This window comes from Pezoporus occidentalis, unplaced genomic scaffold (genome assembly GCF_034315485.1).
Source record: "Pezoporus occidentalis ecotype Australia unplaced genomic scaffold, CSIRO_AGI_Poc_V1 ctg388, whole genome shotgun sequence".
Classification (NCBI taxonomy): Eukaryota; Metazoa; Chordata; class Aves; order Psittaciformes; family Psittacidae; genus Pezoporus; species Pezoporus occidentalis.
The window spans coordinates 55,723-82,327 of record NW_026915711.1 but is presented as its reverse complement, the minus strand read 5'-3'; the positions used below and the strand labels follow the sequence as shown (position 1 = coordinate 82,327).

Below are 26,605 nucleotides of genomic sequence, written 5' to 3'. Positions count from 1 at the left end.
GCGCGGTCCTTGTCTTCCTCTGCCCCCCCCCACCCCCCCACCCCCCCGGTGCGGGCGGCAGCGGCAGCGCCGGGGCTCAGCGCTGGGGCGGGGGGGCCATGGCGGGAGCGGCGCCTCAGGGAGCGCGCGCGGCCCGCCCGCCGCGAGACCGCCCCGGGGCACGGAGGGGCGGGGCCACGGAGGGGCAGCCCCGCCCATCGCCCCGCCCGCAGCGCCTTGCGTGGCCGACGCGCCCGCGGGCGGGTGTGAACGGCGTCGTGTGACGTGTGTGTGACGTCATGTGTGTGTGTGACATCATCAGTGTGACATCATGTGTGTGTGTGTGACATCGTGTGTGTGTGACATCATGTGTGTGTGTGACATCGTGTGTGTGTGTGACATCGTGTGTGTGTGACATCATGTGTGTGTGTGACATCATGTGTGTGACATCGTATGTGTGTGTGACATCATGTGTGTGTGACATCGTGTGTGTGTGTGACGTCATGTGTGTGTGACATCGTGTGTGTGTGTGACATCGTGTGTGTGTGACATCGTGTGTGTGTGACATCATGTGTGTGTGTGACATCGTGTGTGTGTGTGTGACATCGTGTGTGTGTGTGTGTGTGTGACATCATGTGTGTGACATCATGTGTGTGTGTGACATTGTGTGTGTGTGACATCATGTGTGTGACATCATCTGTGTGTGTGTGACATCATGTGTGTGACATCATGTGTGTGTGTGACATCATGTGTGTGACATCGTGTGTGTGTGACATCATGTGTGTGTGTGTGACATCGTGTGTGTGACATCGTGTGTGTGTGACGTGTGTGACATCATCTGTGTGTGTGTGACATCATGTGTGTGACATCATCTCTGTGTGTGACATCGTGTGTGTGACATCATGTGTGTGTGTGACATCGTGTGTGTGTGACATCGTGTGTGTGTGACATCGTGTGTGACATCGTGTGTGTGACACTGTGTGACGTGTGTGTGAAATCGTGTGTGACATTGTGTGACGTGTGCGTGACATCGTGTGACGTGTGACATCGTGTGACGTTTGTGTGACATCGTGTGTGTGACGTTATGTGTGTGATGTGTGACACTGTGACATCATGTGTGACATGTAATATGTGACTGACATGTGGCACTGTGACGTGTACGACATTGTGTGTGACATCATGCATATGTGACATCATGTGTATGACATCGTGAGGCCTCATGAGTGTGACGTGTATGTGACACTGTGACATCACATGTGACACTGGCTCTGTGTCACACCGTGAGTGAACACCGTGTGTGTGACACCGTGTGTGTGCCATGCTGAGTGCGACGCTGTGCACGTGTGACACCGCAGGTGTGCGTGACCCCCCCGTGTGTCCCTCCGCCTGTCACACCGCGTGCGTGCATGACCACACACGTGGCACCACGCAGCAGGCAGTGCAACCACGTGTGAGGGCCCCAGCGTCCCCGTGCACGATGCTCACCAATGTGGTACTGCTCCGGCCCCGCTCCTGGCATCTAAACCAGGGAGGAGAGGAACAAATCCCCATGGAATGCTGCCGGCACATCCCTGTGGGCCTGATCCCAGCCGGGGAATCCCTTTGGTTTGGCCAACACGGGGAGATGGAGCCAGAGCCAGCCCCTGAGCTGCCTGTGCTCCCTGCCCACATTCCCTGCCCGCATTCCCTGCCCGCTCTTTGCCAGGCAGAGGTTGGAATCTGCTCCAACACGGGTGCTATAGAGAGAGCTCCGGTTGTGAGGTGAGCAGGGGGGCAGCCCTGGAGTCCACTGGGAGCAAGGGGTATTCCCAAGGGATGGGCAACAGCCTCTTGCGCCCAGGCTCATGGGTGGGGAAGGAGGTGATGGGGACACTGGGATGGCTGCCACCACCACTCCCTGAGGATGGAGACATGGGGACAACTGCCACCACCATTCCACAGATGACAGGGACACTGTGATGGCTGCCACCTCCATTCCCTAAGGGATGATGGAGACATGGGGACAACTGCCACCACCATTCCACAGATGACAGGGACACTGTGATGGCTGCCACCACCATTCCCTAAGGGATGATGGAGACATGGGGACAACTGCCACCACCATTCCACAGATGACAGGGACACTGTGATGGCTGCCAGCTCCATTCCCTAGAAGATGATGGGGACACAGGGATCACTGCCACCACCATTCCCCAAGAGATAATGGAGACACAGAGATGGCTGCCACCACCATTCCCCAAGACATAATGGAGACACAGAGATGGCTGCTACCACCATTCCCTAAGGGATGATGGGGACACAGGGACAGATGCCACCTCCATTCCCCAAGAGATAATGGGGACACAGAGATGGCTGCCACCACCATTCCCTAAGGGATGATGGGGACACAGGGACAGATGCCACCTCCATTCCCCAAGAGATAATGGAGACACAGAGATGGCTGCCACCACCATTCCCTAAGGGATGATGGGGACACAGGGACAGATGCCACCTCCATTCCCCAAGAGATAATGGGGACACAGAGATGGCTGCCACCACCATTCCCTAAGGGATGATGGGGACACAGGGACAGATGCCACCTCCATTCCCCAAGAGATAATGGAGACACAGAGATGGCTGCCACCACCATTCCCTAAGGGATGATGGGGACACAGGGACAGATGCCACCTCCATTCCCCAAGAGATAATGGGGACACAGAGATGGCTGCCACCACCATTCCCTAAGGGATGATGGGGACACAGGGACAGATGCCACCTCCATTCCCCAAGAGATAATGGAGACAGAGATGGCTGCCACCACCATTCCCTAAGGGATGATGGGGACACAGGGACAGATGCCACCTCCATTCCCCAAGAGATAATGGGGACACAGGGACAAGCACCATCACCATACCCCAATAATGATGGGGACATGGGGATGGCTGCCACCAACCCAACAGGGATACATGGATGCTATGAACCATCAGAGAATGCTCCAGAAGTCCCTGCAAAGGGCCGGGATCTCCAATCTCATCCCCTCCACCTCCCTCATGGACAATGCGCAGAGCCAAAATGCAGGATTTGGATATTTCCTTACTTTTTTTTCTTTCCCCCCATTTTCTCTTAACTTATTCCAAAAAAAATCCATCCCAAGAAACAAAATCCCCCTTCAGTGACTGGGATTTTCCTTCCCCCATCCCCGCGCTCATGAAAGCGACGATCCTCTCCTAAACCCCACCACTGGAAGGGAAAACCCAATCAAAACCTCCCACTAAAACAGGATCGAAACCAATCCCTGGGCTCAGGGAATCAGAACCCCCCCAAGGGCGACTGAGAGAAGGGCCAGACGTGGTTTGCTTTTTACCCTTAATGCTTACATTTAATTTTAAAGCACAAACATCAGAGATGGACTCTAAATCGCCAACAAAAAAATAGATATTTACAATATTTCTCCAAGGGGGGGGGGGAGGGGGGGATGGAATGGGGGGGGAAAAATTGGGAAGGGGGAGGAAGAGGAGGGTGGGAATTGAAACGAAACCAAAACACAACCAAACCCTTTAAACAATGACTTCTTCTTGCAGGGGTTGTCTTGAGGGAGCAGTCTGGGTGCTTTTTAAATCACTACGTGATTGCTTTCTTCTTTTTATATATATAATTCTTTTTCTTTCTCTTCCTTATGGATTTTCCTCCCCCTTTTGCCCGAGGAGTGGAAGGGGGATGAGGGCCGCGCACCGGAGTCTCTGCAGCCATGCGGGAGGAGGATGATGAAGGGGATTACGGCCCCTCCATCCAACCCCAACCATGGCCATGGTGGAGGATGTCCCTGCGCCCACCCGGCTCCGGGCGAGCTCGATCCCAGCCTGGAATTCTTTCTTTCTCGTTGCAAAAGAACTCAAACCAAAAACCTCAATCCAAAAGGAAAAAGAAAAGCTCGGGAGACTCCATATGTCCTTCCCAAAGGAGGCTAAGGCAGGGCGGCCTCCGCTCTTCCTCACACCCGGAGCCGCGGTGGCTGCTCCGAGCCCTCCGGCTCCCCCCGCGGCACAACCCTCTCGTTGCTCCTTGCATCCATCCCCCTTATCCAGCAGCCGGGAAGCGGAGGACAGATGGAGGCGTCTCCTTCCTCCCTTATTGCTTCTGAAGCAGTGGGGATCCCCCCCCTTGGCTGTTGTCCTCTGCAGGGTTGAGAGGGGGTATCAGGGGGGAGGCTGGGTTGTGCTATGGGGCCAGACTTGGGGCCAGCAGGGTCCTGACACCAGGAGAGAGATGGGGAGCGTCCGGTCACAGGGGGGGAATAAAACAGTGACCCCCCCAAAAAACAAACAAAAAAAAGATTCCAACTTTTTTTTTTCCTTTTTCTTTTTTTTTCCTGTGTCTTTTTTTTTGTCTTTTTTTTTTTTGTTTTTGTTGTTTGCTTGTTTTTTTTTCTTTTTAAAGTGCAAAAAACTCTCTGCTGCCCAAGAGAGAGGTTCTTTGGACCGACCATTCATTGCAAAGGAAAAACGGCAGCGAAAAGTGGGGTGAGGGGAAGGAGAGAGGACGATGCAGCGGGGACATTCGTGCCAGTTCGGTCCCAGGCCGCAGCGCCCCGGGTTAAGACAGAGCAGCCTTCACCCCCCTTCCAACCATGGCCATGGTGGCCCCTAGAGTGCTTCATGATGCTGGGCCACGCGGAGAGGAGGTGGCGAGGAAGAGGAGGCAGCTCTTTGTCCTCCCCTCGTTCGTGAGCTCACTCACCCCTGGCTGATGCTTCCCGAGTCCTCCCTGAGCTCTGGTGTACCTGTAGGGTGGCCCCTGCTCCGGCCCCGGCCATCGCCTCGGTGCGGGGCTGCGCTGGGGACAGGCGGTGCTCCGGGAAGGCTGGCGCTGGCCCGGAGTGGAAGCGCGTTGTCCCCCAGCCTCGCCTCCCCGGGCGATGGGAAGAGCAGGATGCAAAGCTCCCCCCTCCCCAAGTCCTGGCCGGTGCTGTGGGGCTCCAGTCCTCGCTGTCAGAGCCACCGGGATGCAGGAGAGCGGTGCGAGAAGGAGGAGCTTGGACCCCAGCCCCTGCAGCTGGATGAGGGGAGCAGTGATGGGGCTGAGAGCGCAGGGGCAAGCGATGACCTGGTTGTGGCACGGAGGGGGACGTTTTGTTCCAGCTCTGCTCCCGCTTCTCGGAGAGACCTTGACCCTCAAGCTTTGTGCTAACGGGGAAGTGACAAAGTGTTTCAAGGCGAGGAGACAACGGGGAGGAAGGGGAAAGCTGGGATGGTGGGGGGGGGGGGGAAGAGGGTGCCCCAATTCTCTGCACAGAGATCTCTGTTTCAACCTCCACCTTGGGAGCGGCCAGCCTCCGGGCTGAGGCTCCCTGCCATGTGCCCGTTCCTCCTCTGGTACTGGCCAGCCTTGGCGGGACGTCTTCATCGGCAGAAGTCCCGGGGGAGGAGGAGGAGGAAGGACGGTGGAGCGAGGCCAGCAGCGGCCCTGCCTGCCGAGTCCGATGGGAAGCAGCGGCAGGACACAGAGGGCAAGGATGGGGATGTGGAGGAGCGGCTCTCCGAGAGGGGTGGGATGGGCTCTTTTTCCTTCTCCTCAGTCTGCCCCGGGGAGGGTCTCTAGCTGATCTTTTGGATCAGCTTCTCGTCAGACAGGCAGTAGAGGCTGTTGATGGACAGGTCCGAGATGAAGTGCTCACAGGCTTTGCGGGTGATCTGTTTGCAACCTCGCAGGTCAATGAGGGTGACGTTGGAGATGCGGCGCAGGTACAGCAAGGCCTGGTCCGTCAGCTTATTGCAGCCTGGAAGGAGGAGACGAGAGGAAGTGCGAGTTGAGCTCTCATGTCAGGATGGGAGGAGGAAGCTGTTTTAAGACAGCAAGTCCAGCCAGGCCACCTTTGGACCAGGAAGTTTGCCGATAACACCAAATGATGCAGTGCTATCCACATTACGGAGTGAAGGGATGGGATCCAGAGGGACCAGGACAGGCTGAAGAGGTGGGACCATGTGAACCTCATGGAGTTCAACAAGGCCAAGTGCAAGGTCCTGCTCACAGCATAGCTACAGGACGGGCAGAGAAGTGATTCAGAGGAGCCCTGAGGAGAAAGACCTGGGGGTGTTGTGTGAGGGGAAGCTCCCTGTGACCCAGCTTCAGTGTGTGCTTGAGCCCAGAACCCCCACTGGGTGCTGGGCTGCACCCCTAGGGCGTGAGCCGCAGCTCAGGGAGGGGATCCTGCCCCTCTGCTCTGCTCTTGTGAGAGCCCACTTGCAGCACTGGGTGCAGCTCTGGGTGTCCTCAGCATAAGAAGGACATGGAGCTGTCGGAGCAAATCAGAGGAGGCCGTGAGGATGCTCAGGGGCTGGAGCAGCTCCCGTATGGAGCCAGGCTGGGAACATTGAGGCTGTTCAGCCTGGAGAAGCTGCATGGAGACCTCAGAGCAGCTTCCAGTGTCTGAAGGGGACTACAAGGATACTGGAGAGGGACTCTTCATTAGGGACTGGAGCGACAGGACAAGGGGTCATGGGCTCAAACTGAAACAGGGGAAGTTCAGGTTGGATATAAGGAGGAAGTTCTTCCCTGGGAGGGTGCTGAGGCGCTGGCACAGGGTGCCCAGAGAAGCTGTGGCTGCCCCATCCCTGGCAGTGTTCAAGGCCAGGCTGGACACAGGGGCTTGAAGCACCCTGCTCTAGTGGAAGGTGTCCCTGCCCGTGGCAGGGGATTGGACCTGGAAGATCTTAAGTCCCCTTCCAACCTGAACCATCGCATCCCTCTGTGACCAGCCTGGGCCACCCGGAGCAGGAACCCACCTGCCATGTTGAGCTCGGTGAGGGAGTTGCGCGTGGAAGAGCCCATGGCCGTGAGGAGGTTGGCCGACTGGTCCGTAAGGTGGTTGCAGTGGCTGAGGTCGAGGCGGGAGAGCAGGGGCATGTGGCGGATGATCAGCCGCAGCGTGGCATCCGTGATGTCCAGGCCGGCGAGCCGGAAATCGATCATGTTCCGGAGCTTGCTGCGATTGTCCTGACCTGCAGAGGGAGAGGAGAGGCTGAGCGGGGACTTATCCACCCGGCTGCGCTGGGGTATTCCAGATCCAGCATCACCTCCCTGCTCTGTGCCCAAGAGGTCACCCTCCTCCAGCTCCCCATAGCCATTGGGACCCTCGTCATCCACCACCACCAGGAACAGCTTACTGGGTTTGTCTGTGGGAGGCGTGAGTAGATCCCGGATCTGAGGGTCCTTGATTCCTACTGCCCACCGAAGATCGAGGGTCCTGAGAAGGGGGCAGCTGGAGGTACTGAGAGCACAGACCGCAGACCAGGAACAGCCCGCTAAGATGAGGTCTTTCAGGCCTGACAGCACAAGGGAGAGGGAACGAGTCAGACAGGCTTGGTTAGCTCCAAGGCATCCCAGATCTCATCCCTTTTGTTTTCCAAGCACAGGAAAAAGCAGCTCCTCTCCCTGCCTGGAGTGGGATAGAGAGCTGGGCTCTCTGATGGAGAGCAGCAGGAAACCACATCGCTACCGGCTGCTTGCTGCAGGGATGCAGGCACCAGGGTGTCTCCTGCTGGGCTCCAGCCATCAGGAAGCCTGGGAGCAGGGACAGGGACCCCATCCCATCCCACCCTCACCTGGGAGCCTGTTGACGAGCCACGTGAGCTGCTTTTTGGAGATGTTGGTCCAGCTGAGGTCGAGGCTGACGGGCTGTCTCTTGATGATGCCGCTCAGCGCCTGTGGGGTGATGGACTTGCACCGGCTCAAATCGATCTTTGTCCACAATCTCTTGTCACAGCACCTGGGGGCAAGGACAAGGTGAGCCCCGTGGGGCAAGAGATGACAGCCAGCAGGTTGCCTGACTTTAGGAAGGAGAAGCCCAGCCTTGGTGTGGTCCCAGATGCAGAACAAGGCTGCTCTGCCTGGTCTCCCCAACACGAGGAGAGGATATCCAGCCATACAGGGACACCCAAAACAACTCCAGCAGGCTTTTGCTGCCGTGTAACAGGACTGGGAGTTGCAGCTCAGCCTGTTTGCCCCCTCCTGGGTGCTCCTCCTGCCACGGCAAAGATCTTAAGCATCCCTGCTCCCAGCAGACGAGACATTCAGCCTGGTTCCACCCCATGGCTCCGACAGTGTTTTGCTGCTGTGCCAGCAACTGCAACAGAGCCTGGAGGTGGCTTCTTCTCCCATGGGAACGTGGGGAGACCCAGGAATCGATGGCAGCTCCGCTGTGAGTCTGAAAGTGCCACCCTAGTGAGGGGGGGAGAGGATGCTCTCCTCCAGCCATCACACACCATTCCCACCCACTGCTGATAAAAGTGGGCTGGTCCTTTCCCATCGTGCCATTCCTGCTGCTCAGCAGTTAGAAACCTCCCAGTTTCCAGGCTGTTCCCAAGCCCTCCATCCACAGCTGTCCCTGTGCCAGCATTGTCTTCTGGGCCTGCGGCCCCCCGAGGCGTTTCCAGCCAGCAAACCCATTCCCCGCCTCAGCCAGCCCTCCCCTGCCTGCTGGGAAGCAGGGACAGGGAAGGACAAGGGCAGCGGGAGAGGAAAGGGCATCAGCACCTTGCAAGGACACGGGTACTCAGGTGACAGCACAGCCTGCCTCTGCCACCCAGCAGAGGGGACAGGAGGAAGGCAGAAGGAGACAATACAGACCACTGCACGTATGGCAGAGGCAGCAGCCAGCAGGCTCCGAGTGCAACGCTGCCTGGGATGTGCCTCTGCCAGAGAGGAAAGGGAGGGCACTGACTGGAGATCCCTTCTCCCCTTCCCACACGGCTGTGCCTGGTGGTGGGATGAGGACACGGGCTGTCCCCTCCTGACCCTCCCCGTCCCCACACTCACCACTTGTACCAGGTCTTGCACACCCGCATGCACTCGCAGAGCTCCCTGCGGGTGAGGTAGCGGAAGACAGACATCCACACCTCGCGCTGCATGCAGCTCTCGTCGCCCTCCTGCCCCCGGCCCCCTCGGCCATTGAGCCGGGCCGCCCCCCCTTCCTCCGCGTTCTCGTCCTCCTCTTCCTCTTCCTCCTCCTCCTCCTCGGCGGCTGCTTCGTCCTCACCCCCGCCCCGCAGGGGCATCCTGGTGGGTGCGTGACGCATGACCACGCGCGGCGAGTGCTGCAGGTTGGTGGAGGAAGCCGTGATGGCTTGCAGCTTGGGGACGATGGAAGTGCCATGGACGTCTTTGGTGGGGCGCTGGAGCGTGACGGTGAGGTAGGAGCCGTGCAGCTTGGCCTTCTCCACCTCCGACAGCTCCTTCTTGCCGCTGGGGTTGTTCTCCTTCTCCCTCACCATGGTTCTCTCGGTGGCCTGGAGCCGCAGCAGCTGCCGCCGCTTGAAGCGCTCGTCCCTGCTGGCGCTGTGGTGGTCGCTGGGGCCGGCTCCCGGGGACGAGCGCGTCACCATGCCCCGAGGTGATGCTGGGTCGTGGATCAGCTGCAGCATTGGGGTGGGAGAGTTGGGAGGGGGGGTCAGGGGCTCCTCGCAGCTCCGCAGGGGCCGCAGCACCTTGGCTTGCGCCGTGTCGTCGTCGCTCTCCTCCACCTTCCGCTTCTGCGGGGAAGAGGGGGGGCAGCTTAGTGGGGATGGAGCCTGTGGTGGGGCTGGGGAACGTGTCCCCTTCTCCTGGGCAACATCATGGTGCTGGCAATACCACCAGGACCAGAGTCAACCCGCATCAGTAACCGACGTTTTCCTCCTTCCTTCACAAACGGGGTGTCCCCAAGGTTTGGGATGGCTCCCACTCTGTGCCTAACAGTCCCCTGCTTCTTGCAGCAGAAGCTCTGGGGATCACAGCTCAGCACAAGGCACCGTAAGGACAAGGGGTGCTCACTGCGTCTGCATGAAGCACTGGGGGACCCAGGAACCAGGCAGATGTGCACCCCAAGCACGCACATCACTCAGCAGAAGGTGCTCCAGGGAGGCTGCTCCCTGCCTGGCTTGCCTTTGCTGCCACACTTCCATTCACAGCAGTGGACAGGGCTCTATAGTTGATGCAGCAGCCATAGGCTGGTGTCTTGGGCAGTGCTGGCAGCCACTGGCTGCCACCACACGGTCACCTGCTGGCTCAAGAGGGACCCATCTGCCCCTGCTGCTTCTGCCAGGGGAGCCAGGCACAAAGAGCTGGGGGCTGACAGCTCATCCCCCTGTGAGACCCCAGGACCAGACTGCAGCAGGAGACTGCCAATGACCCCACTGTCACTCGCTGCTGCCCTGGATTGCAGCTGCAACCCACCACTGCCCAACCCCTAGCAGGATGCAGTGGGATGGAGGTCACACTTCCTACCTGTCCCTTCTCTGAGTCATCACCCTGGTAGCACTTAGGGCACTCCCAGCAGTTGGGGAGCTCATCGTTGAGCAGCCCTTCGCCATCCATCTGCAAAGAGAAGGGGGAAGTGAGCACCAGGCCTTCCCCCCAGCCAGGCTCCCTCCTCCCCGGTGCCCGTGCAGCTCACCTGCAGGCAGCCAGGGTGAACGATCTCGTTGCAGATACAGCACTCCATGAGCTTCTTCTCAAAGTCCTGCGAGTCCTCGTTCTGATCCACCTCCCCACAAAGTGCACACGTGACCGAGTGAGGCAGCCTGGGCTACAAAGGAAAGCAGGGGTGAAACCAGGGCAAGGTGAGACAGCTTTTCCCCTTTCCTCCTCCTCTTTCCCACTGAATCATGGGGAAGGAGATAATTATCCCCCAGGAAGTGAATTTCATAGAATCACGGAATGGTTTGGGTTGGAAAGGACTTTAAGATCATCCAGTTCCAACCTCCTGTCATGGGCAGGGATGCCTCACACTAGACCATGTCACCCGAGGCTCTGTCCAACCTAGTCTTGAACACTGCCAGGGATTCAGCATTCACAGCTTCTTTGGGCAACCTGATCCAGGGCCTCACCACCCTCACAGTAAAGAACTTCTTCCACATCTCCAACCTGAACTTCCCCTGTTTCAGTTTGAATCCATTACCCCTTGTCCTGTCACTACAGTCCCTGACGAAGAGTCCCTCTCCAGCACCCCTGCAGCCCCCTTCTAGACACTGGAAGGCTGCTATAAGATCTCCATGCAGGTTCTCTTCTGGGCCCAAATGTTCTCAGCCTGTCTTCATTCGGGAGATGCTCCAGCCCCTGACCATCCTCATGGCCCTCCTCTGCCCAACCCTGCTTGGCCACACAGAGTTCCCAGTGGACTTCACAGCAAAGGATGATGCCGCAGACTCACTGCTAAGCACTGCCGGAGGACGCAGGACTGCTTCATGCGGCCAGGGCCGCCGAACTTCTTCATGTCCCTGCAGTAGTGGCACATGCCACACTCGCCCTGCATGCAAGCCTTGCACTTTCGGCACCGCACCCGCCTCCGCCGGGCGCCGGACACGATGGGAGACACCGTGGACCTGACGGGTGTCGGGCGAGGGGTTGGCTTCATGGTGTGTGGTTTGGTGATGGGGATGGTGGGCAGGCGCACCCGCAGCCGGGCCTGGAGCTTTAGCTGCCGAGAGAAACGGAGAAGGAAGTGGTGTGAGAGAGTGTTCAGCTTGGAGCAGAACGCCGCTGATCCGCAGCTCCCTCGGATAACGTGACAGCAGCCCCGCTCCATCACCTCTCTGCAGACAAAGGAGCCTGTATCATGCTCCAGCACGCCACAAGCCAAGAGCTCTCCTTCCTCCCACCCCCCATCAGGAGTCAGCAATGGGTCTGAAAAGGGCTGCTGAGGCTCAGAAGTGGTGCTCCAGGAACAGCCGCGCTTTCCTTTGGTCCACCCAGGCAGCCGGAAAGGGGGTCCTTGATTTGTGCTGCCCAGGTCCCTCTGCAGCTGTGCAAGGGCACAGGGCCCAGCTCTGATGCGAGAGCTCTGGTTGCAGAATCCCAGCCTGGTTTGTGTTGAAGGGACCTTAAAGCTCATCCAGCTCCAACCCCTGCCATGGGCAAGGAAACCTTCCACTAGAGCAGCTTGCTCCAAGCCCCTGTGTCCAACCTGGCCTTGAACACTGCCAGGGATGGGGCAGCCACAGCTTCTCTGGTCACCCTGTGCCAGCGCCCCAGCACCCTCACAGGGAAGAGCTTCTGCCTAAGAGCTCATCTCAGTCTCCCCTCGGGCAGGTTCAAGCCATTCCCCTTGGCCTGTCCCTACAGGCCCTTGTCCCAAGCCCCTCTCCAGGTTTCCTGCAGCCCCTTTAGGCACTGGAGCTGCTCTCAGGTCTCCCCTTCAGGAGCCTTCTCCAGGCTGCCCCAGCCCAGCTCTCTCAGCCTGGCTCCAGAGCAGAGCTGCTCCAGCCCTCACAGCATCTCCATGGCCTCCTCTGGCCTCCCTCTGTCAGCTCCACGTCCCTCTTGTGCTGCTGCCCCAGAGCTGGATCAGGACTGCAGGGGGGGGTTCTCCCCAGAGCACAGCAGAGGGGAAGAATCTCTTCCTCTGACTTGTTTGAGGTGTGCTGAGGACACCCAAGCACCCCTGTACAAGATGCAGGTTGGACAGCACAGCTCTCCAGCAGACGTCAGCCCTCAGAGCTGTAGCATCCTTCACGACGGGCAATGCTGGTGTGCACACCACAACTGATGGGCTTGGGGAAGGGCAGGCACCCAAAAAACCCAGCACAAAGACAAGGTTAGGCATGTGCCAAGCATCTGAGTGCTGCATCCAAAGCCTGCAGACATCTCCAGGTCTTTTCTCCCAAAAAAGCTTCCAGAGATGCTTGTGCTGCTCAAGGACCAGCAAATCACTGTGGATCCCCTTGGGCAGGGCAGGCAGAGACAGGCACCTCCAATCCTAGAGGGCTGTCCCTCTCTAGATACCCAGACAGGGTATTGTTATCCATCCTCCCCAGTGCAATGGGGTGCTGCTCTTCTCATATGGCTGCCCATGAGCCTGTCTCCTGGCAGGAAGGAAGCAGTGACCTACAGGAACCATGCTGGTGGGCTATGGGAAGGCAGCCTGCAGAGGGGAAGTCCAACTGGACAATGGCTGCTCCTTGCCTCTATCTGCCCATCTGTGGCCCAGCTGTGGAGGGAAGGGCAGGAGCAAAACCAAAGATTCTTTTCCTGGCTGCTGCCTGCAGGTAGAGACCCCCCAGGGAGGGAGCTGTGTTCCCTGGGGTTGCAAGAGCCAATGCTGCAGCACAGCAGTGTGCTGGCAGGGGCAGGGACCCAAGGGACACGCTCACCTAGCAGTGAGGGGCTGGGCAGGCAGGGTTGATGCTGACCATCATTCCTTCCCCTTGCCCTTCATCTCTCAGGGAACACAACAGGGATACGTTCACCTGACACACAGCACTACCCACACCACCCAGGCCTTCCATGGTGGGCCAGAGAGCTGCTGGTGAATGCCCTTTAGAGGATCACACTTGCATCAACAGCAGGGCTCCAGCTCCTCAGAGAACGACTGAAGGAGCTGGGGCTGACCCAGTTACCACCCACTGGCTGAGCTGGGGTAACCACAGGGTGGGAGACCTCCACCGCTGCCCACAAAGGGCTGTGGAGCTGGTTGCACCCCATGCCCTGCCCTGGCACTGCTCCTTTTCCACCCACTGCCTTGGCCTCCAGAGGCAGGTATGAAAGTGGTGCTACCATATCCCATTAACAGCCCAGGGTAGGTCATCATCTCAACCACACACAACACCCACCCATGTCCCCTCTGTGCAGCTCCTACCTTATCTCTCTTGGGCCACTGGACGATGGGGATGCCTGTAAGTGCCAGTTTGGGGTCGCTGTTTGCGTACTCTTCTAGCAGCAGCTAATGGAGGGAGATGGGGAGAAGCAGAGAGACAAGAAGCACAGGTATGAGTGCAATGAAACAAGGCGGGCTCTGACCTGATGCCAACATGCTTCCAAGAGGGCTGGGAAGGAGCTCTCCCCATCCCCATCCCCATCCCACCCCCGCCAGCAGCGATCCCTCCTCACATCACACAGCCAAGCTCTGTCGAGTCGATCTGCACCAGCGCTTTCATCAACTGCATTTCAGCCCCGAGGCCCCGCGCTGTGCAGGGGTGGGGGGGAAGAGTGTGCCAAGCTTCTGCAATCCATTGGGATTTACAGGGGAGGATGCAGGAGGGTCAGTCCTCATTGTTCCCCCTGCATGGGGCAGCTGGAGGGTGCAGCGGTGGCAGGATGCGGTCCCCCAGCAGCCCCTCCACAGCCTGGCACAAGCTGTGGGGAGCCAAGAGCTGCTCTCCTGCATTGCCTCGGGGTTTGGCGTTAACATAAGGGATGCTCAGCACCCACCGGATAGGCATGCTGGCACCCTGGCTTGGGGTGGATGGATGCTCCCCCATCCCTTTCACCCTCCTCCTCCATCACCTCCCCACCGAATTTGGGTGCTTTATTTACTTGGCGTTGCCATGGCTACGCTGGAACCTCCTGCCTGCATCCCGGTGCTGCTTCCCGCTGCCAGGCACGGCCAGGGCAAGGGCCGGGCCAGAGCCCCCCCCCCTCGCCGGGTATCCAGCTCCGCGGGGAGGGGGGTATCCAAGCCCCTGGCTCCAGCCTGGCTTTCCGGCGTTCCCCCCCTCCTCCTCGGCTGGCTGCGGGAGGCAGGAAGCTGCTGCAGCCTCCCCCTCCGCTCCCCTGCTGCCTACAGACCTTCCGCCTCCCCCCAGCCTTTCCCATGAGCACACGCTAGAAGGAAAGGTCAGGGGCTGGGGGCTCACATATATATATATATATATATAAAAATAAATACATATAAATACATATAAATACATCTATATAACCTATAGATCACACACACGGGCAGGGAACCGCAGCCTCCCCCTTGCTCGGAAGCAGTGTGGGGGTGCTGGTGGTGGCTCAAGCACATTTCCAGCCATGGGGGTCCCAAGGGGCTGCTGTCGGAGGCGGAGAACCCGGGTGCTCCGGCTGCATCGGGGGTGGATAAAAGCCTCCTTGTCCCCTCTGCCCATGGGGACAAGCAGAGGGGTCCCTGCGAGCGCACCGCACGCATCCCCCAGCCGGAACGCGCTAGCCGGCAGAAGGGGAGAGGAGCGGAGAGAGCCCAAGCACCAGCCAGGGATCCCCGCTATGGAAACAGGGGTGTCCCGTCCCCCCCCGTCCCCCCGCCCCCGCGCTCCCCTTCCAGCCTGGTTGTGCCGAGCGCGTCCCCGCGTCCCCTCCCCGTCCCAGGAGCGCTGCCACCCGCCTGACCTTGCGCCTCTGGAGCTGCCGCGACTCCGGGGTGAAGTTTGCCGAGCCCTCTTTGTTCCGAGTGCCCCCCCTCCACACGGCCCCCTCCAGGGGCTGCCTCAGTCTGAGCGGCCCCAAGCAGGACCCCCGGTTTTTAGGGACATGGCTGGGGGAGCAGCGGGACCCCCGGCCCTGAGCGCTGCCGCTTGCCGCGGGGCTCCGGCAGCCGCCCCGGCAACCGCGTGTTCCTCCCGAGCCTTTGGGCAGCAGCAGCGGCAGCTTCCTGAGCCTCAAACAATGCTGCTGCGTCACCCACATGCGGTTCCCAGCAATGCTTTGCAACGGGAAGATGGCAGAAGAGAGAGAGAGAGAGAAAAAAAAACCGAGGCAACGTTGGAGCAGAGAGGGCAGAGCCGTTCTGCTGCAGCGCCGGGAGGGGCCGGCACGGGCGGCTGGCGCCTCGCCGATTGGCGCAGGGACACGGGCGCTGGGGCCCACCTCCAGCCCTCAGCACCAGCCCCGAGCCCAGGACCAGGCTCCCCAGGGCAAGGGTAAAGCGTAGCCAAGAGCTCGGACACCCCCCACCCCCCCCCCCCGCACCGCCTTTCTTTTGTCTTCGCCGAGGTGGGTTTGGGGGGTTCCTGGGGGATGCGGGAGCCAAGCGGAGGCAGGAGTGGGGTGAGGGAGGGGGGAAAGGGGTTGGAGGTGAAGGCACAGGGGGGAGCTGCCCTTTGGAAGGTGGGGGCTGCAGGGACTGCACCCAGCCTCCCTCGACAAACATCCCCTTTGGAGCTGCTGGCGTCCCAAAGCCATCAGTGACCCAAACACTGGATGGGGACGACCACGCTGGGTGACACAAGGTCTCCCCAACCATCACCCAGGTCCCCCAGGACCCCAGCTCCAGCTACACAGCACCACAGTTCAAATGAAGGGAAGGCTGGAAATGAAGCAAGTGCCCAAAGCAGCAATGGAGAACAGAGGCTGATCCCACGCCTGGTGCAGCCAAAGCATCTCCAGCAGCTCCAGCTCATCTGTCCTGTCGCCAGGTACCTTGACCAGATATCTGGGTCCAGACTGTCACCATCTGAGCCACCAATACCACCCACAGGCTCTCTGCAGACCAGTGCTGCTGTCCCAACCCAGGGGGAACCTTGTTAGCACAGCTCAAAGGCTACCCTGACCTTTCTCATCCACCCCTGGTGGAAGCATCCCCTGTTCCTCACCAAGGCTTCTCCGTGTCCCATTGCACTGCAGCGAATGGGAAAGCCAATTGCAGCTGGCAGATTGACTGGGCAGGGAAAGGAGAGCAGGAAGCACAGGGAATGCTTCAGGCAGATGTGACCTACAGGAGGAGGAGATGGGGACAGCAACATGTGTTTGCAGAGAAGATGCCTCTGATCATGGGGAGACCCAACACAACAGAGCCATGTATGAGGGCAGTGCTACACCGGAGGCTTTGAGATGAGCTCAAAGCACGTCTGGGAGAGGTTCTTCTTGCTTGGTGCTCCACCACCTCCATGCAGAGCCCAGATATAACCCATTTGTGACAGCTACCAAGGCCACAGGGTTTGGTGGCCCTGCAGCAAGAGAATGGTTCAAACGTAGGCTCAGCTCCCCTGAGTTCAGCAGGTCCCATCCTCATGAACCATCCCGCTCCTTTGATGTCCAAGTGATGGAAACCAGCACACCCCAAGAGGTGGGTCCATCAGAAGTGATGGACAGGAGCAACCAAGACACAACAGAGCCTCTCAGAAGAACCGCCTCTGTCACTGATCTTTCTGATGACCCCAGTGCAGACCATGCACAGAAGCATCACCAGATGCATGGAGGCTTTCCATCAGTACTTCAGTGCCACAAAACAATGTGTCTCAACCTCATTTTGCAAAGGCAGATCTTCTCCTGGGGCAGTGCTAAAGCCTTTTTGACTCCTGCTGGTCCTCTCACTTAAGCCACTGGAGAGCATCTCTCACAGTCACTGGTTCAGAGATGGTGATGTGGTGACACCAGCAGCTTTCCAAGGCAAAGCTAGATGAGGCAACATGCTCTTCCTATTCAAGATGCCCAATGCAGCCCTGTCTAGGATGGGTTTAAAGTGCCAACAGATGGACAATCCCTCCTGCCATGGAACTAGAAGCACATCTTTGTCATGTCCAAAGTGTCACATCCCACCATGTGATGACTCCAGGCTCAACCCATGACAAGATACAGAAGTGTGTTCCTTCACGTGACCCAACATACAGACATCCTGGATTCGTGACCACACAGGAGGCTGTGGGAAAGGGAAGCATTCTCCTGCTTCCCACCACCACAGCATCTGCTGACTGGACCCTTGGAGGGACCGAGTTGATTCTGTGCTTCTTTGGGAGCAGGTCTTTCCCAAAGTCCTCATCCCAGGTCCACTGATGACCTCACCTGCTGAGATGTAAAGGTTGGGAGAGTACCTGGTGCAGATCAGTGGCCTCAGAGTCAGGCTAAGATGCTGCGTAGGATGTATGGTTTCCATTTAGCTTAAGTCACTGAAAGTGGAGTAGGGTCTAATTCTCCACTAGCACAAAAGGAAGAACAGATGAACATAAAGGACTCAGGTCTGCAGTGCAGCATGAGGGATCCTACACGGATTATGTCTCCCAGGAGCAGCAAGGAAAGGTAGGATCACCAGAACAAGCCCAGAGAAAGGAAGGGCTGTGCTTAAACACAGCCATGGCAGGACTGTGCTCTGGGAGTGCAAGAACATAACAGCCATCAGAGGAGGGAAGCTTCCAAAGGAAACCTGACTGGCTTAGGATCTACATCCCACATCATGAGCGATGGTTGCATAGATGGAAACTTCACACCTCTTGCTTGGTAACAACTTGTCCTGCTTTAAAAAATAGAATAAATAGAGATGGTGTTCTCCATACAAGCTGTTGATATTGAAAACCAGACCTTCACTCATTGGGCTTTTCAGTGATCAGGGCAGTTATAAAAGGGTTAGCTACAAACGTCTTCCCCCTTGCCAGGTTTTAGAAGCCAACTTCTATTTGCCACTTCCACCCCCTCTAAGGACAAGGCAGGCTTTGAAGGCAGATTTGCTGTAGTTTGAGAAACTTGTCCCGTTTCCTCTGCCACTGCAGCCTGATAAAGGATCTTCATTCCCCAAGGATCCTCCATAGCACAGCCTTTACTTGGGAGGCCGCTGGTCCTGAGAAACAGAGCCCTGCAGCTCAGGATCCTCCTGTACCTCAGAGAACAGCTTTAAGGTGCAAGTCCTTCAGGGAAGCCGTTTGCTCTGACCACACTGCAGGGACTGTCACCCACAGCCCAGCTGTGAGCTACAACCAGACAGGGGCTGGTGAGTCACACCAAAACCACAGGCACATCCATCAGCTCCACAACAACCAAGCCCTTTGAGCAGGTCTCAAAACCCAGCTGAACATTGGCAACCTTGAATGTTCTGTCTTCAAAACACCCAACACACCCCATTGGCCTCCCTGTTTCAGTCCAAGAAGGATGAAACACAGCTCAAAGCTTAACTTCCTCCAGAGCTTCATCCGGTTTGTAGTAAGGGTGAGGCCACCCCACTGCAGTGGCTCAGGAACACACGTGTTGAGTACTTGAAGAAGCCACAGGAAGCCAGAAGCACAGCCCTCCAGCAGCACCTACTCACACTCCTTTAGCTCTACCAGAGCTTGGCCTGCACACAACAGCTCACCCTGGCACCCCAAAGCCGCACCCATTGCTCCAAACACAGCACAGCACTGGATTTACCACGTAAAACTGTCAGGAGACAGCATCTGGAACCAAGAAACATGATGGCAAAGACCAGGATACACCCATGGCTGTGTCTGGATGTCAGCTTTGGTACAGGCAAGCAGCTGAGCAGATCACCATCAGCAAGGAAGGGAGAAGGTGGTAACTGTGGTCTGAGGGATTAAACTGGATTTCTGGGGAGGAGTGAGGCTGAAAGGGCTGAGACAGCTCCTGGAGGCAGCTCAACAGGTTTGGCAGATATGGCTCAGCAGTGTAAAGCAGGATGGGGAGAAGGGGTAAGGTTCACATTACCTAAGGCCACATCCTGGGCAAACAACCCAAAGAAACCAAATCCACCTGGGGCAAGGGAAGGGCTCTAACTGTCAGCGTCCAGCAGCTCAAGGAGTCCACAGCCAGAACTGGACGCAAATGGCATCACAGACAAGCACCCTTGCACTGACACCCATAAGGGACCCAGACAGGGCCCAGAGGGTCTCCAGAGGAGTCTCAGCCATGCTGCTCAGCCCTGACCCAAAATCCAAGCCATGGGTGTCCCTCAACATCAACTGGTGCAATATAAGCCTCATGGAGAGGAAGGACCCCAAGTCTGCAGACACATCACCCCCTCAATCCAGGACAGCGAGATAAGGTCAGGATCAGACCACATGATCTTTGGTTGCCAGCACCCTGGCAACCAAAGGAACTTGCATCCCCATCACACCTCCCTACCTTGACGTCAGCGATGAGAGCATCCTCATCCTCAATGCCGGTGGGAACACACTTCTTGTGCAGGGGGAGTGACTCCAGCTTGTCCACGAGGCAGCGCAGCCCCTCCAGCTCAAACTGGGTCAGATGCACCTTCCTGCTCTTGCGTGGGCTGCCTCCATTGGGATCACAGGCCTGGCCATTCTGGGAGCCCCGGCTGGAGTCAGAAGAGTCTATAGATGGGGTCTTCTTCAGACCTGGAAGGCTGCTCCGGCAGCTCTTGCCCAGTTCATCATAGTCCACATTGGCACCGTTGGCAATGGGGCTGGTGAGAATGGACCTCCTTGTGATCGGTCGCCGGGGCTCCTTCCCTGTTCCATCCTCATCCTCTTCCTCCTCCTCTTCCTCTTCCATGTTTACCGAGTCCGAGGAGCTCAGCTCCATATCTGCCATGATGGAGAAGGAGTGAGAAGAGCACAGTGGCCAGGCACTCACAGAAGGGGTTTCTAGAGAAGTCCATCAGAGATGTTGGAGCAACAGATATATTATGGGGACAAAGCAGAAGGAAAGGATGGGACATTCTGCAGTTGGAAAAGAACAGCTAAAACCTTTTCCCATTCCTGGCTCATTTTGTGGGAAGGCGAGGCACAGGACATAGGAAAACATCCAAGAATTGGAGACAGCAACACCCTAGATAGGATTTCATACAATACTAGAATGGTTTGGGTTGGAAGGGACCTTAAAGATCATCTAAGTCCAACCCATGGGCAGGGGCATCTTTCACTGTATCAGGTTGCTTGAAGCCCCATCCAACCTGATTTGCTTTGGAGGGCTTGGGATCTGCAGACATTTGGTCCTGAGTGACTTGAGACCTTGATCCTGCCTTCACAGTGGGAAAAAGAGGATGCGGACTTTAACTAGATGATTGTGAGGCCTCTTGGCCTGATGGTGCACGATAAAACACCCGTCTCTGACAGCTCTCCTGCTCCCTTCCTCTCAGCTCCCTGCATTAGTTCCCACTTCACACTGCTCAGCGGTAAAGGTGATGAAGGTGCTGGAGACCGCCAGGCAGGAGGACAGAGATGGCCTTTCCCAAACCAAGTGCTGAAGGGGGTCTTCAGGGAACCACAGGGAAAGGACAAGAACTGGGAGCTGTTTCCCTCTGCTAGAGCTCCTTGGACAGAAAGCCCCAAAGAGGCTGTAGCTGTGAGGAGAGGTGCCCTCGGGTCAGTAACCACAGCCTCTGAGGGGAGTGAGGACAGATTTGCCTCAAGGGCCTTGGGTGGATGCTGTTCAGCTTTCTCCTGCTCTGAAGAAAGGTCTCTCCGTAAGAAACCATCTCTTGTAAGGAGGCCAAACATTCCTTTTGCAAGAGACTCCCTGCACACATAACTTTGACAGTGCTTTAAACTCTGTGTGGAGGAAGGTCCTGATCAGCCAGAAGGCATTTCTGCCCCACAGCACAGCAGTGGGGACTTCAACTTCCCTCCACCTCTTCTATTAAAGGCTTTGTGTGTACCAGCAAGGGCAGGAACTTGTGTGCTGGTTTTACACAAGCAAAGGAACCTGGCCTGTACCAAAAGAGGAAGCAAAACTGTCTGGTTTTGACTGCTTGTTCAAACAGAAAGAAAGAAATAGCACCTCCTTTGGCCAGTGTGCAACACCATCAGCTGTCCTGACTGCTCAGTGCAGCAAACAGTGCTAAGGGAGGAAACACCCACAGAAACACCTTGTGAAACTGAGGAATTGATGGTTCCAAAGTGATTCTTCCCCTGGCCAGCACCCCACTGAGCCAGCCAGCACCCCTTCAGGAGGGTGCTTTGACACAGGTGAGGGAGGAATAATGGCTGGATGGTCAATGCAGGGGGCTTACCCATACTGAGTGATTCCTTCTGGAAGTCCTTGGTGAGATGGGAGCGGCTGGTGATGCAGTAGACATAGCGCTCCAGCACGTACCAACACATCTCATAATAGAAGGGATAACGAAACTTATTTGGGACCTGCAAAAGAGGAGAGGAAAAAGGGGTTGGCTCAGGCCTCCTCCACCACCAGACAGCACAGAGATAGCTCTTATTTATCACTGCTGCCTCAAACCAGACTGATCCCCTCCTGAGAGACAGGAAACGCATGTACATGTGTAACAGCATCATTCATCCTTCTGGCAGCCTGATGTAATTCTCCTTGCAGGAGGATGTTATCACCAAGCAGAGCAGAGACCAGGCACTATTCACTTGCAAGCCATTAACATTTCATTTCTCTTTGTTAGGGTTGCAGCTCTTCCCCCACAGACCTTCTCATCAGTACAAGAAGAAGTGGCAGAGTGCCACAAAAGGTTGCAGCTGAAGGGAAGAGGTTCAAGACCTCCTCCCAAACCACAGCACAGCATCTGACAGGATTGGTATGAAGGGAAAGAGTTGGTCTATGCAGAGGTTTAATCAGGCTCAGCTATTTAGCAGAGTGCTATCAGGGCTCTGTCACATCAGTGCCAGCAATTCACAGGCTGGCAGAAGATGCTCCTGACCCTGCTGCTGTTCTCACCTTCCTGAGGCTACTCAGACGGCGGACCTGCATCATCCTGTGTCTCAGCTACTCTGGATGATGGTCTGACATCCGAGTGCTAACCGCAAGTCCTGCCTGCTGCAGCACCCTAAACTGCTTTGGAGAAGCCATCAGGCTGTTCATCATAGCCCTGAAGCCTCTCTGCACAGCAGGACCCATATCTCCACAAGGTGCAAGTAAGAACACCTGCTTGCCAACAGCATGCTCTGCTCCAGACCTGTACATTTAGGAGGCTTGGACATTACGCTTACAGAGAGCTGGGGGTGGAGCCATCTGTCCCAGGGGGAGATGACTTCTCTGCCTGCACAGCACTGCTCTTGGCTGTACCCTCCTCACCACCCCAGGAGCCCACATCCTCCCACCTTCTCACAGGTCCTTACCCGTGTCCGGTCTTCAATGCTGTAGATCCGGAGCTGCATAGGGATGTTGAAGCTGTGTAAGAAGTTGCCTCCAAACACTAGTGTGTCCATGGGGGTGTACACAGCATGGATCCAACCTTGGAGAGAAAGCAGAGCTTGAAGCATCCTGGGGGAGGTCAAGGTCTCACAACTGACAGTCCCTACTAATTCAAACACTGCTGCACCACTCAATACCAGCTCACTTGATCCCACTAATGGCTAGAGACAGACTGGTACTCAAGCACTTCAATACACCTATGGATCTGTCCTCTCATGGTGGCCCATGTGCCTGTATCCACCTCCTGTCCAATGCTTTTTGTCATCCTACCTCTGGAGCGGCCTTGTATTAGGCCTAAGAAGGAAACAGTCTTCCAAAGGCTGGTTAACTGTTAAAATACCCTCCAAGGAATACAAATTCCAGCTCTGTTACCTTCAAGGCCAAGCAATGCAGACAAGCCCAACGTTTTGGGTATTGCAGCCTGGGTTTCGTTAAGGCAAGGGCACTCAATTCAAAAGAAGAGTCAGTTGTGATAACAGGACTCAAATGAGTAACTTGTACAACCCCTGTGGTTTTCTGTTCTGGTCCTGCTGTAAGTTACAGCGCAACCCTGCACAGCTGTTGGAGATGACACAGGGTTACGGCAGCCATTGACACCAGACACAGTCTTATGGACACAGTTTATATGCAACAGTTATTAGCAGGGGTCCAACAATGTTTCTCCTGACAAGGGACTATTCCCTAGGGCAAGAGGAACAAGTTACAGACATCCCAGGCCTCCATCCCAGGTTCTAAAATGTCAGTCCTTGCAACCAACCGACTTGAGCTGCTTTTTCATCTGCCTCATCTCTTCTGCCTCTGCTCTTCTCTAGCACTGCACTGAGCTAACTGTGCATGCAGATACTGCTGATGCCCTCCAGTTATTCTGCTTCCTAAACCAAGTCAGGCTAAAGGATTCTTTTAACTCTTGAGTGTTAACCTCATTCCCAACCTCAGTCTCCTTGCCCAAGCTCTCTGCAAAGCAGTTACCTGCAAGTCTCTCCCTGGTTTTGCTTCCCAGCTCCCTGCTGGGTTTCAGTGTTTTCCAACATCCCATTTTCTAGCTATATGCTTTTCAATCTTCCCATTTCCAGTACATGCAGACTGTTCCATTGCCTTTCCTTGTGCCCAGAGCAGTCACCTTGCTCCTTAAACACACACACACACACACACACACACACACACACACACTGGCTCCCTTCCTTGCTTCACAACTGGACTGTAACTGTACAGTGATCTCACAAGCTGTGAGGCTGAGGAGGCTGAGGAGCTGTGCTGCCTTGGACACCACTCTGCATGTCACCATGAAAAGCACTGGGAAAGCCTCCTTTAGTGACTATCCAGAGCGATGTGAGCCAGCCACAGCTTTCCCATCACTTGGGCTGAATCCACAGTGCCATGACAGGCATGTTTTGAGAGCTGGCAAGCAAGAGGAGGGAGCCACGTCACATCTCCCTCTCCCAATTACATGAAGAGGAAGCTAAATCCTGCCTCTTCCCAGTTTGTGTCCTAGGAGTTTTAGTCTCTTGCCACAACCCCAGCAAAGGCCAGGAGGGACCTGCCCACCCTGTGGTACCTGAGGGGATGACAAATGTGTAGCCCTGCTTGAGCTCGATGCGCTGGCACTCAGACACTCTGTCCCCAAGGAAAATGTCTCCCTGCTTCCCTGAGAGAAGCCAGTTTTCATAGAGCTCCAGGTTCTGCGGTGTAGGAGGGATCAGCCAGAAGATCTGCAGATGAAGATAACACGTGTATGCAAGTCATAACGTAACTGACAGCTATTAAATACTGCCTGCTTCTTCCAAACCTCCCCTGCTCCCTCTCCAGACATCTAAATCTGTTCCTTTCCCCACCAGAAGATGCAAATCCAGAGACATTCCCAGTAAAGCAACCTGAACACATGTCCCATTGGAGAGGGCAAGCTGCCGAGTGAGATCTTTCCTGACCTAACTCACTGAGCACCACAGGCAGACTGAGCTTGGGATGCTTTGTGAGGTTTTGTTCCTATCAGTGTTAAGAGACAGAGCCCACCAAAGACACCAGAGTATCAGAGACAAAGAGATACCCACCTGAGTGTTTCTGCCATGTTAGTAAGAGCTACAGCTGAACTAGAGATTTAAGCTTGTCTGGATCCATGCAATGCAGGTGGCAAGGAGCTATCCAGCCCCAACTAGGCTGTTCAGAGACTGTTAGCTCTTCAGGGGAAGGCACTGGAGCCACAAACCATCAACAGAAGTCTGGCAGCTACATCTCCTTTGCAAGGAAAGGTGGGTGAAAAGCCCAGGTTCTTCAGGTAGGGCAGAGTTTGCTGCTGCCCCATCCCTGGCAGTGTTCAAGGCCAGGTTGGACACAGGGGCTTGGAGCAAGCTGCTCTAGTGGAAGGTGTCCCTGCCCATGGCAGGGGGTGGAACTGGACGGGCTTTAAGGTCCTTTCCAACCCAAACCATTCCATGATTGTATGAAATCCCTACACAATTATAGCTGGAAGAAACCCATCAGGGGACAAACACTGCACTCAGATAAAGGCTGCAACCAGAGAGACTCAAACACAATGAAGCCTGAGGTTTGCTTTTAGTCTCTTTGGCTGAGCTCAGCTCCAGGAAGCGACTCCAGAGAACAGCTTAAACCTGACACTGTTTCAGAGCTACTTCTCATCAGAAACCATGCAACTGTTCTGCAGTGAAGCCCTGTCAGTAACCTTCAGTTCAAATGCTTCTGCTTTTGAAGTCACTTCATGTTTTAAGGTGACCCCTTACGTATATGTTGGCTATTTAAACCCCCTGAAACGCTTAGCTTTAGGAGCGGCTTCCATCCATCTTTAACTACCTTTCTTCAGCTTGCTGCTGCTCCCAGTGTGCTATTTGTGCCATACCAAGGGGTGATCAGCCATGCAGCCAAATCACCTCTCAGAAGCCAAGGCCCTGTATGAATTGGGTTATTCTACTCAGTGTCTTTTAGCTCTTTATAAGGTTGTCTTGGCATCATCCCTACAGCACAGGTTTTCAGTCTGTGCCTGGTGCACCTCTGATCAACCAGTTTAGGATGGAAAGAGTTCAATTTGCTGTCTGGAACCTGCATCCTCAAGGATTAACAAGAGGATAGACTAAAAGCCACTCTCCTAAAGCATCTGTAACTGTCCAACAGGGACTGTCCTCCTACCTTTCCCCCTCGGTGGATGTGGTACCACACAGAAGTGCCACCGAAGTCCACGTGGAAGTCTGTGTAGCAGCCCTTGACACTCATCAGACAGTATCTGGTGGAGAACAAGAAAGGGATAAGGTGAAATGAGTGGTGAGCAACATTTGAGAGCAGGTAAAACATATTCAAAGGGAATGGGCTGCCTAAACCCAGACTCACAGCAGTGCCAGCACACAATTACTGCAGTGCTAAGCACCTGAGCTGCAGGAAGGTGGTGGTTTGCAGGAGAGCTCACTTTGCAGTTATGTCACATCCCCACACAAAGATCTAATCCAGGCAAGAGCAGAGCTCTCATCCTCACACATCTGCAGCTCTAGAAACCCCCTGTCACAGGCCTATGGGACAGGACAGGCAATGCTCAGCAGCTGGGCTGGCTCCAGATGTTTCAAGGTGGTGAGCACCAAGAGTGTCACCCTTCCACACATCATTTGTTAGGGGCTTAAATAAGCGCCTGCAACATCCCTACAAGTGTCACCCACTGAAACAGACTGCTCCTCCCTCTTCCCTTTGGTACAAACCACTTCTGCCTTGGGCAGTTCTCTTGCAAGAGATGCTCTGCGCCTGCCACCACTGGAACAGCTCAGGAAGTCACTTACTTCTGCACCTTTGGATACTGCATCTCCAGGATGGCATTCGTAGACTCTGTCTGACTCTCCTTCAGGTGCCTGGGCCACATGTTATCAACCCAGTCAATCAAATCCACCTACAGCAAGAAGGGTGGGAGACATGAGTAGAGATGACAGGGGAACTGTAACCCCTTCTGGTACTCTCCCTGGCTGTCCTAGAAGCTCAAATGGTAGGCCCATAGCTCTCATGTGCAACCTTCCCCATTGCACTGGTGCAATCCCACACATAAAGCGCTTTAGGACCAGCTGCTCTGATGCCAGTTGCTGTACAGTGACCCCCTGATTTCACACAAGCAGCAAACACCACAGCAAGATCC

At 56.0% G+C, this 26,605-nt stretch overlaps 1 protein-coding gene across 2 annotated transcripts in view; it reads right to left on the bottom strand.

Annotated features, from left to right (window-relative positions):
- Nucleotides 1-4,332: 4,332 nt before the first annotated feature.
- KDM2A (lysine demethylase 2A) overlaps nucleotides 4,333-26,605 on the bottom strand; it is a 48,700-nt gene continuing 26,427 nt past the window's right edge. The window contains exons 8-22 of one of the 2 annotated variants that reach the window (XM_062632242.1): nucleotides 26,259-26,365; nucleotides 25,624-25,717; nucleotides 24,041-24,194; nucleotides 22,410-22,525; nucleotides 21,344-21,470; nucleotides 19,495-19,916; nucleotides 13,568-13,651; nucleotides 11,144-11,410; nucleotides 10,388-10,519; nucleotides 10,219-10,308; nucleotides 8,773-9,485; nucleotides 7,560-7,723; nucleotides 7,122-7,280; nucleotides 6,741-6,956; nucleotides 4,333-5,734 (exon numbers count right to left, since the gene is read on the bottom strand). In XM_062632242.1, the coding sequence (XP_062488226.1) occupies nucleotides 5,553-5,734; nucleotides 6,741-6,956; nucleotides 7,122-7,280; nucleotides 7,560-7,723; nucleotides 8,773-9,485; nucleotides 10,219-10,308; nucleotides 10,388-10,519; nucleotides 11,144-11,410; nucleotides 13,568-13,651; nucleotides 19,495-19,916; nucleotides 21,344-21,470; nucleotides 22,410-22,525; nucleotides 24,041-24,194; nucleotides 25,624-25,717; nucleotides 26,259-26,365 (3,027 nt within the window). In that variant the 3' untranslated portion in view covers nucleotides 4,333-5,552. Of the gene's footprint in view, nucleotides 5,735-6,740; nucleotides 7,281-7,559; nucleotides 7,724-8,772; nucleotides 9,486-10,218; nucleotides 10,309-10,387; nucleotides 10,520-11,143; nucleotides 11,411-13,567; nucleotides 13,652-19,494; nucleotides 19,917-21,343; nucleotides 21,471-22,409; nucleotides 22,526-24,040; nucleotides 24,195-25,623; nucleotides 25,718-26,258; nucleotides 26,366-26,605 lie in introns of both variants that reach the window. The other variant, XM_062632240.1, reaches the window with a different exon arrangement.